The sequence below is a fragment of the Musca vetustissima genome, unplaced genomic scaffold (genome assembly GCF_032173495.1).
Source record: "Musca vetustissima isolate MV318-11 ecotype Yass unplaced genomic scaffold, APGP_CSIRO_Mvet_v1 utg34676, whole genome shotgun sequence".
Taxonomy (NCBI): Eukaryota; Metazoa; Arthropoda; class Insecta; order Diptera; family Muscidae; genus Musca; species Musca vetustissima.
In genome coordinates, this window is record NW_026888702.1 from 8,440 (window position 1) to 19,463 (window position 11,024).

General features: G+C 46.4%; 1 protein-coding gene across 1 annotated transcript; it reads right to left on the minus strand.

Moving 5' to 3' along the window:
- Positions 1–7,566: 7,566 nt before the first annotated feature.
- Positions 7,567–8,240, minus strand: LOC133336567 (uncharacterized). Its single transcript, XM_061544848.1, has 2 exons — positions 7,973–8,240; positions 7,567–7,931 (listed from the first exon to the last, which is right to left on the minus strand). The coding sequence occupies exons 1-2, from the start codon at positions 8,238–8,240 to the stop codon at positions 7,567–7,569; spliced, it is 633 nt and encodes a 210-aa protein (XP_061400832.1).
- Between the last annotated feature and the right edge of the window lie 2,784 nt (positions 8,241–11,024).

Here is an 11,024-nt window from a genome sequence, read left to right on the forward strand (position 1 = left end):
CATTTCGAGATCAAAACTTGTGCTCGTACGTGTCTTTTGATTGGAAAATTGTGAATGTGATAAACTGGCATGATGATGCATGCCCGCCGTTGAGGCGGCATGAAAACCAGCTAGTGCCGCAGCGGAGGCAGCTGCTGCTGCGACCAGTGCTTCAGTACCCATATTATCTTCTATATCCACCACGCATTTCAGCATATTTCTGGAGGCAGCTGCTGCTGCGACCAGCGCTTCAGTACCCATATTATGTTCTATATCCACCACGCATTTCAGCATGTTTCTGGGCGGCCCGGGCATTCTTAAACCAATACACGACATTATTGATATCAAATGGCTTGCGGCCACGGCGCGATTTCAAGGCATTCAATTGCACCACATAGGCCTGTATCTGCTGCCTTGATGGATGGCGATTTTCCTGAAACCATTTCTGTAGCTGTCGCAATTCCATTCCGGGATAAAAACTTGTGCGCGTACGTGTTTTTTGATTGGAATTGTGAATGTGATAAAGTGGCATGATGATAAATGCCCGCCGTTGAGGCGGCATGAAAACCAGCTAGTGCCTCAGCGGAGGCAGCTGCTGCTGCGACCAGCGCTTCAGTACCCATATTATGTTCTATATCCACCACGCATTTCAGCATATTTCTGGAGGCAGCTGCTGCTGCGACCAGCGCTTCAGTACCCATATTATGTTCTATATCTACCACGCATTTCAGCATGTTTCTGGGCGGCCCGGGCATTCTTAAACCAATACACGACATTATTGATATCCAATGGCTTGCGGCCACGGCGCGATTTCAAGGCATTCAATTGCACCACATAGGCCTGTATCTGCTGCCTTGATGGATGGCGATTTTCCTGAAACCATTTCTGTAGCTGTCGCAATTCCATTTCGGGATCAAAACTTGTGCGCGTACGTGTCTTTTGATTGGAAAATTGTGAATGTGATAAACTGGCATGATGATGCATGCCCGCCGTTGAGGCGGCATGAAAACCAGCTAGTGCCGCAGCGGAGGCAGCTGCTGCTGCGACCAGCGCTTCAGTACCCATATTATGTTCTATATCCACCACGCATTTCAGCATGTTTCTGGGCGGCCCGGGCATTCTTAAACCAATACACGACATTATTGATATCCAATGGCTTGAGGCCACGGCGCGATTTCAATGCATTCAATTGCACTACATAGGCCAGTATCTGCTGCCTTGATGAATGGCGATTTTCCTGAAACCATTTCTGTACCTGTCGCAATTCCATTACGGGATCAAAACTTGTGCGCGTACGTGTCTTTTGATTGGAAAATTGTGAATGTGATAAACTGGCATGATGATGCATGCCCGCCGTTGAGCCGGCATGAAAACCAGCTAGTGCCGCAGCGGAGGCAGCTGCTGCTGCGACCAGCCCTTCAGTACTCATATTATGTTCTATATCCACCACGCATTTCGGCATATTTCTGGAGGCAGCTGCTGCTGCGACCAGCGCTTCAGTACCCATATTATGTTCTATATCCACCACGCATTTCAGCATGTTTCTGGGCGGCCCGGGCATTCTTAAACCAATACACGACATTATTGATATCCAATGGCTTGCGGCCACGGCGCGATTTCAAGGCATTCAATTGCACCACATAGGCCTGTATCTGCTGCCTTGATGGATGGCGATTTTCCTGAAACCTTTTCTGTAGCTGCGGCAATTCCATTTCGGGATCAAAACTTGTGCGCGTACGTGTCTTTTGATTGGAAAATTGTGAATGTGATAAACTGGCATGATGATGCATGCCCGCCGTTGAGGCGGCATGAAAACCAGCTAGTGCCGCAGCGGAGGCAGCTGCTGCTGCGACCAGCGCTTCAGTACCCATATTATGTTCTATATCCACCACGCATTTCAGCATATTTCTGGAGGCAGCTGCTGCTGCGACCAGCGCTTCAGTACCCATATTATGTTCTATATCCACCACGCATTTCAGCATGTTTCTGGGCGGCCCGGGCATTCTTAAACCAATACACGACATTATTGATATCAAATGGCTTGCGGCCACGGCGCGATTTCAAGGCATTCAATTGCACCACATAGGCCTGTATCTACTGCCTTGATGGATGGCGATTTTCCTGAAACCTAAATAGGCCTGTATCTGCTGCCTTGATGGATGGTGATTTTCCTGAAACCTAAATAGGCCTGTATCTGCTGCCTTGATGGATGACGATTTTCCTGAAACCATTTCTGTAGCTGTCGCAATTCCATTTCGGGATCAAAACTTGTGTGCGTACGTGTCTTTTGATTGGAAAATTGTGAATGTGATAAACTGGCATGATGATGCATGTCCGCCGTTGAGGCGGCATGAAAACCAGCTAGTGCCGCAGCGGAGGCAGCTGCTGCTGCGACCAGCGCTTCAGTACCCATATTATGTTCTATATCCACCACGCATTTCAGCATATTTCTGGAGGCAGCTGCTGCTGCGACCAGCGCTTCAGTACCCATATTATGTTCTATATTCACCACGCATTTCAGCATGTTTCTGGGCGGCCCGGGCATTCTTAAACCAATACACGACATTATTGATATCCAATGGCATGCGGCCACGGCGCGATTTCAAGGCATTCAATTGCACCACATAGGCCTGTATCTGCTGCCTTGATGGATGGTGATTTTCCTGAAACCATTTCTGTAGTTGCGGCAATTCCATTTCAGGATCAAAACTTGTGCGTGTACGTGTTCTTTGATTGGAAAATTGTGAATGTGATAAACTGGCATGATGATGCATGCCCGCCGTTGAGGCGGCATGAAAACCAGCTAGTGCCGCAGCGGAGGCAGCTGCTGCTGCGACCAGCGCTTCAGTACCCATATTATGTTCTATATCCACCACGCATTTCAGCATATTTCTGGAGGCAGCTGCTGCTGCGACCAGCGCTTCAGTACCCATATTATGTTCTATATCCACCACGCATTTCAGCATGTTTCTGGGCGGCCCGGGCATTCTTAAACCAATACACGACATTATTGATATCCAATGGCTTGCGGCCACGGCGCGACGACGCGATTCAAGGCATTCAATTGCACCACATAGGCCTGTATCTGCTGCCTTGATGGATGGCGATTTTCCTGAAACCTTTTCTGTAGCTGCGGCAATTCCATTTCGGGATCAAAACTTGTGCGCGTACGTGTCTTTTGATTGGAAAATTGTGAATGTGATAAACTGGCATGATGATGCATGCCCGCCGTTGAGGCGGCATGAAAACCAGCTAGTGCCGCAGCGGAGGCAGCTGCTGCTGCGACCAGCGCTTCAGTACCCATATTATGTTCTATATCCACCACGCATTTCAGCATATTTCTGGAGGCAGCTGCTGCTGCGACCAGCGCTTCAGTACCCATATTATGTTCTATATCCACCACGCATTTCAGCATGTTTCTGGGCGGCCCGGGCATTCTTAAACCAATACACGACATTATTGATATCCAATGGCTTGCGGCCACGGCGCGATTTCAAGGCATTCAATTGCACCACATAGGCCTGTATCTACTGCCTTGATGGATGGCGATTTTCCTGAAACCTAAATAGGCCTGTATCTGCTGCCTTGATGGATGGCGATTTTCCTGAAACCATTTCTGTAGCTGTCGCAATTCCATTACGGGACCAAAACTTGTGCGCGTACGTGTCTTTTGATTGGAAAATTGTGAATGTGATAAACTGGCATGATGATGCATGCCCGCCGTTGAGGCGGCATGAAAACCAGCTAGTGCCGCAGCGGAGGCAGCTGCTGCTGCGACCAGCGCTTCAGTACCCATATTATGTTCTATATCCACCACGCATTTCAGCATATTTCTGGAGGCAGCTGCTGCTGCGACCAGCGCTTCAGTACCCATATTATGTTCTATATCCACCACGCATTTCAGCATGTTTCTGGGCGGCCCGGGCATTCTTAAACCAATACACGACATTATTGATATCCAATGGCTTGCGGCCACGGCGCGATTTCAAGGCATTCAATTGCACCACATAGGCCTGTATCTGCTGCCTTGATGGATGGCGATTTTCCTGAAACCTTTTCTGTAGCTGCGGCAATTCCATTTCGGGATCAAAACTTGTGCGCGTACGTGTCTTTTGATTGGAAAATTGTGAATGTGATAAACTGGCATGATGATGCATGCCCGCCGTTGAGGCGGCATGAAAACCAGCTAGTGCCGCAGCGGAGGCAGCTGCTGCTGCGACCAGCGCTTCAGTACCCATATTATGTTCTATATCCACCACGCATTTCAGCATATTTCTGGAGGCAGCTGCTGCTGCGACCAGCGCTTCAGTACCCATATTATGTTCTATATCCACCACGCATTTCAGCATGTTTCTGGGCGGCCCGGGCATTCTTAAACCAATACACGACATTATTGATATCCAATGGCTTGCGGCCACGGCGCGATTTCAAGGCATTCAATTGCACCACATAGGCCTGTATCTGCTGCCTTGATGGATGGCGATTTTCCTGAAACCTTTTCTGTAGCTGCGGCAATTCCATTTCGGGATCAAAACTTGTGCGCGTACGTGTTCTTTGATTGGAAAATTGTGAATGTGATAAACTGGCATGATGATGCATGCCCGCCGTTGAGGCGGCATGAAAACCAGCTAGTGCCGCAGCGGAGGCAGCTGCTGCTGCGACCAGCGCTTCAGTACCCATATTATGTTCTATATCCACCACGCATTTCAGCATGTTTCTGGGCGGCCCGGGCATTCTTAAACCAATACACGACATTATTGATATCCAATGGCTAGCGGCCACGGCGCGATTCCAAGGCATTCAATTGCACTACATAGGCTTGTATCTGCTGCCTTGATGGATGGCGATTTTCCTGAAACCATTTCTGTAGCTGCCGCAATTCCATTCCGGGATCAAAACTTGTGCGCGTACGTGTCTTTTGATTGGAAAATTGTGAATGTGATAAACTGGCATGATGATGCATGCCCGCCGTTGAGGCGGCATGAAAACCAGCTAGTGCCGCAGCGGAGGCAGCTGCTGCTGCGACCAGCGCTTCAGTACCCATATTATGTTCTATATCCACCACGCATTTCAGCATATTTCTGGAGGCAGCTGCTGCTGCGACCAGCGCTTCAGTACCCATATTATGTTCTATATCCACCACGCATTTCAGCATGTTTCTGGGCGGCCCGGGCATTCTTAAACCAATACACGACATTATTGATATCCAATGGCTTGCGGCCACGGCGCGATTTCAAGGCATTCAATTGCACCACATAGGCCTGTATCTGCTGCCTTGATGGATGGCGATTTTCCTGAAACCTTTTCTGTAGCTGCGGCAATTCCATTTCGGGATCAAAACTTGTGCGCGTACGTGTCTTTTGATTGGAAAATTGTGAATGTGATAAACTGGCATGATGATGCATGCCCGCCGTTGAGGCGGCATGAAAACCAGCTAGTGCCGCAGCGGAGGCAGCTACTGCCTCGACCAGCGCTTCAGTACCCATATTATGTTCTCTATCCACCACGCATTTCAGCATATTTCTGGAGGCAGCTGCTGCTGCGATCAGCGCTTCAGTACCCATATTATGTTCTATATTCACCACGCATTTCAGCATGTTTCTGGGCGGCCCGGGCATTCTTAAACCAATACACGACATTATTGATATCCAATGGCATGCGGCCACGGCGCGATTTCAAGGCATTCAATTGCTGAAACCTAAATAGGCCTGTATCTGCTGCCTTGATGGATGGCGATTTTCCTGAAACCATTTCTGTAGCTGTCGCAATTCCATTACGGGACCAAAACTTGTGGGCGTACGTGTCTTTTGATTGGAAAATTGTGAATGTGATAAACTGGCATGATGATGCGTGCCCGCCGTTGAAGCGGCATGAAAACCAGCTAGTGCCACAGCGGAGGCAGCTGCTGCTGCGACCAGCGCTTCAGTACCCATATTATGTTCTATATCCACCACGCATTTCAGCATGTTTCTGGAGGCAGCTGCTGCTGCGACCAGCGCTTCAGTACCCAGCGCTTCAGTACCCATTATGTTCTATATCCACCACGCATTTCAGCATGTTTCTGGGCGGCCCGGGCATTCTTAAACCAATACACGACATTATTGATATCCAATGGCTTGCGGCCACGGCGCGATTTCAAGGCATTCAATTGCACCACATAGGCCTGTATCTGCTGCCTTGATGGATGGCGATTTTCCTGAAACCATTCCAGGATCAAAACTTGTGCGCGTACGTGTCTTTTGATTGGAAAATTGTGAATGTGATAAACTGGCATGATGATGCATGCCCGCCGTTGAGGCGGCATGAAAACCAGCTAGTGCCGCAGCGGAGGCAGCTGCTGCTGCGACCAGCGCTTCAGTACCCATATTATGTTCTATATCCACCACGCATTTCAGCATGTTTCTGGGCGGCCCGGGCATTCTTAAACCAATACACGACATTATTGATATCCAATGGCTTGCGGCCACGGCGCGATTTCAAGGCATTCAATTGCACTACATAGGCCTGTATCTGCTGCCTTGATGGATGGCGATTTTCCTGAAACCTTTTCTGTAGCTGCGGCAATTCCATTTCAGGATCAAAACTTGTGCGCGTACGTGTCTTTTGATTGGAAAATTGTGAATGTGATAAACTGGCATGATGATGCATGCCCGCCGTTGAGGCGGCATGAAAACCAGCTAGTGCCGCAGCGGAGGCAGCTGCTGCTGCGACCAGCGCTTCAGTACCCATATTATGTTCTATATCCACCACGCATTTCAGCATATTTCTGGAGGCAGCTGCTGCTGCGACCAGCGCTTCAGTACCCATATTATGTTCTATATCCACCACGCATTTCAGCATGTTTCTGGGCGGCCCGGGCATTCTTAAACCAATACACGACATTATTGATATCCAATGGCTTGCGGCCACGGCGCGATTTCAAGGCATTCAATTGCACCACATAGGCCTGTATCTGCTGCCTTGATGGATGGCGATTTTCCTGAAACCTTTTCTGTAGCTGCGGCAATTCCATTTCGGGATCAAAACTTGTGCGCGTACGTGTCTTTTGATTGGAAAATTGTGAATGTGATAAACTGGCATGATGATGCATGCCCGCCGTTGAGGCGGCATGAAAACCAGCTAGTGCCGCAGCGGAGGCAGCTGCTGCTGCGACCAGCGCTTCAGTACCCATATTATGTTCTATATCCACCACGCATTTCAGCATGTTTCTGGGCGGCCCGGGCATTCTTAAACCACTACACGTCATTATTGATATCCAAAGGCTAGTGGCCACGGCGCGATTCCAAGGCATTCAATTGCACTACATAGGCCAGTATCTGCTGCCTTGATGAACGGCGATTTTCCTGAAACCATTTCTGTAGCTGCGCGTATATGTGTGTCTTTTGATTGGAAAATTGTGAATGTGATAAACTGGCATGATGATGCATGCCCGCCGTTGAGGCGGCATGAAAACCAGCTAGTGCCGCAGCGGAGGCAGCTGCTGCTGCGACCAGCGCTTCAGTACCCATATTATGTTCTATATCCACCACGCATTTCAGCATATTTCTGGAGGCAGCTGCTGCTGCGACCAGCGCTTCAGTACCCATATTATGTTCTATATCCACCACGCATTTCAGCATGTTTCTGGGCGGCCCGGGCATTCTTAAACCAATACACGACATTATTGATATCCAATGGCTTGCGGCCACGGCGCGATTTCAAGGCATTCAATTGCACCACATAGGCCTGTATCTGCTGCCTTGATGGATGGCGATTTTCCTGAAACCTTTTCTGTAGCTGCGGCAATTCCATTTCGGGATCAAAACTTGTGCGCGTACGTGTCTTTTGATTGGAAAATTGTGAATGTGATAAACTGGCATGATGATGCATGCCCGCCGTTGAGGCGGCATGAAAACCAGCTAGTGCCGCAGCGGAGGCAGCGGAGGCAGCTGCTTCTGGGCGGCCCGGGCATTCTTAAACCAATACACGACATTATTGATATCCAAAGGCTTGCGGCCACGGCGCGATTCCAAGGCATTCAATTGCACTACATAGGCCTGTATCTGCTGCCTTGATGGATGGCGATTTTCCTGAAACCTTTTCTGTAGCTGCGGCAATTCCATTTCGGGATCAAAACTTGTGCGCGTACGTGTCTTTTGATTGGAAAATTGTGAATGTGATAAACTGGCATGATGATGCATGCCCGCCGTTGAGGCGGCATGAAAACCAGCTAGTGCCGCAGCGGAGGCAGCTGCTGCTGCGACCAGCGCTTCAGTACCCATATTATGTTCTATATCCACCACGCATTTCAGCATGTTTCTGGGCGGCCCGGGCATTCTTAAACCAATACACGACATTATTGATATCCAAAGGCTTGCGGCCACGGCGCGATTCCAAGGCATTCAATTGCACTACATAGGCCAGTATCTGCTGCCTTGATGAACGGCGATTTTCCTGAAACCATTTCTGTAGCTGCGCGTATATGTTGTTTGATTGGAAAATTGTGAATGTGATAAACTGGCATGATGATGCATGCCCGCCGTTGAGCCGGCATGAAAACCAGCTAGTGCCGCAGCGGAGGCAGCTGCTGCTGCGACCAGCTGCTGCGACCAGCGCTTCAGTACCCATATTATGTTCTATATCCACCACGCATTTCAGCATATTTCTGGAGGCAGCTGCTGCTGCGACCAGCGCTTCAGTACCCATATTATGTTCTATATCCACCACGCATTTCAGCATGTTTCTGGGCGGCCCGGGCATTCTTAAACCAATACACGACATTTTCGGATTTGAACAGAACTGTAAATCTTTAAAAAACCCAGAGAAAAAAATAGAAGGTTTACAATTTTGGAGCGAATCCCGCTGAAGCGGGAATCAAACATTCGCAATTATCCATCAATTTGTTTGTATGTTCACCATCAACTAATGGCTTTTTAATCGTGAATATCAACAATCGTGAAATTACATCTGGCACTGTCGCATGTAGTAACATCATCATCTCTCTCTCTCTCTTTTCTCCTTTCATTCTATTCATTCTCTATCTATTCTATCTTATAAAAGGGCTACCTTATTTTACTTTTATGCTATCGACACCGAGCCTACTTCTAACGTGAAAGAACTGCCCCAAGACTGAGCACGGCCGGGGCAAGGAGGTAGCCAAACATAAAGGAAGTAGGGCCCTCGTGGTGGTTCGTTACATAAATTAAATGGCGCCCAACGTGATGCCAGCAACATGTCGATTTCTGACTATTTGAAACATAGTAATTTTACACCTTAATGCTGGTCCCAATCTTTATATTCTTATTAACACTAAGATCTTCAAAAGAATTTCGGATTTTCGATTTTAGCCAGTGCGAATTGCGTACCAAAATTCTTTAAAAGGACTTCTTCTCTCCTATCATCATTCCTTTAAATAATGGCAGAATGGATTTTCTTAAATGGTAGAATCGTTTAATTGCCGCTGCCGTCTATAAATGAATGTTTCTACCCACTTTTCTATTCTATCTTACTTTTATCTTTGAACTATCGCAAATAGGACTTAATGAAATGATTTTATGTCGATTTATTACCACTGCATTAGTTCACTGATATCTTTAAATGCAACTTATAATTATTGTGGATTTGTATTCTTGGGATTATCGCTGAGAGGATACCCTATAATCTTGAGTTCATTTATTTCCTAATATGATGATGTTACAACAGAACAACACCTACACTGGAATACCTTTATCCGAGTAGCAACTGAACTTTATTGATTGTTGTATTAACGTATATAATTTCTGTTTTTTCTCTGGTTTTATTAAGTCAGAATAATATTTTATCTTAAATCCGATTATATATTCAAGTGAGAACATAATGCCGGTTACACGTAGTAGTGAGAGGAACACTAATAGTGATGTACACGCTAATTTATCTTTTGTATTAGAGGGAAATGATTCTTCTTCGCCAGGTGTGGTACATAGAACTAGGTCTAGGAGGTGAGACTTAGATTAAGACCGTCGTAGGACCCTTTCTGCTAGTATGGCAAGGAGAAATATCTATTTCTGAGATGCGTAACGAAATATCATCTTCCATTATGAATGAAGTTACGAGATTAGTACAGGGCATACATGTCAATCATAATGCTACTGAACTTAGAGGAATATCAAATACATCTGGTTTAGACAGAGATCCAAATTTGAATACATTACAAAATAATCCCGAAAAGGTTATGAATACTATTCGTAATTGGAAGTTAACTTTTTCGGGTTATAATAAGGACATACCGGTAGAAGAGTTTATTTACAGAGTGAACATTATGACCTCCAATACCCTTGCTGGGAATTTTCATTTGTTATGTAAATATATTCATATATTGTTTGAAGGCAACGCACTTGAATGGTATTGGAGATATCATCGCCAGAATGAGATATTAGATTGGGCAGGATTATGCGCTTCATTAAAGATCCAGTATAAGGATTGTTTCAATTATTTTGATTTGAAAGATGACATTCGTCGTAGGAAACAGCGACAGGGTGAAAGTTTCAACGAATTTTATGATTCGATAATGACAGTAACTGATCGTCTTCGAGTGCCGATGTCGGATGAGGAACTTTGTGAAACTATGATTCGCAATCTTAGATCAGAGATAAGGCACGAGTTGCTGCATCTAGAAATAACAAGCGCTTCTCAACTTCGGAAATCAGTCAAGGAGTTGCAAACTGCTAATAAATGGAGCAGATATCGAGACAAAGGTCAAGTGGCCGAAGTTTACATTAATGATCTTCAATGTGTTAGCGAAACAGAGGAGGCTGATATGTGTGAGCAAAATATATATTTAGCTTTATTAGATAGTGGGGCTAACAAGAGTGTTATTGGAGGAGAGCTAAGTCAAAAAATTCAAGAGTTACCAGAATTTAGGAAGGGGAATGGAGATGTTAGGACTGCCGATGGTCAGATACAGAAAATATCTGACATAGTTACGGTTAAATTTATGTACCAAGAGAGAGAATATAATTTCGAATTTTTGGTTATTCCGTCCATAAAACAAGAGATAGTGTGTGGAATTGACTTTTGGAAGAAATTTA

Coding starts and splice junctions, on each gene's coding strand:
- LOC133336567 (XM_061544848.1), bottom strand. CDS start 8,240: ATGGGTACTGAAGCGCTGGTCGCAGCAGCAGCTGCCTCCGCTGCGGCA. Junction 7,932..7,972: donor CTTGGAATCGCGCCGTGGCC/GCAAGCCTTTGG, acceptor TATTGGTTTAAG/AATGCCCGGGCCGCCCAGAA.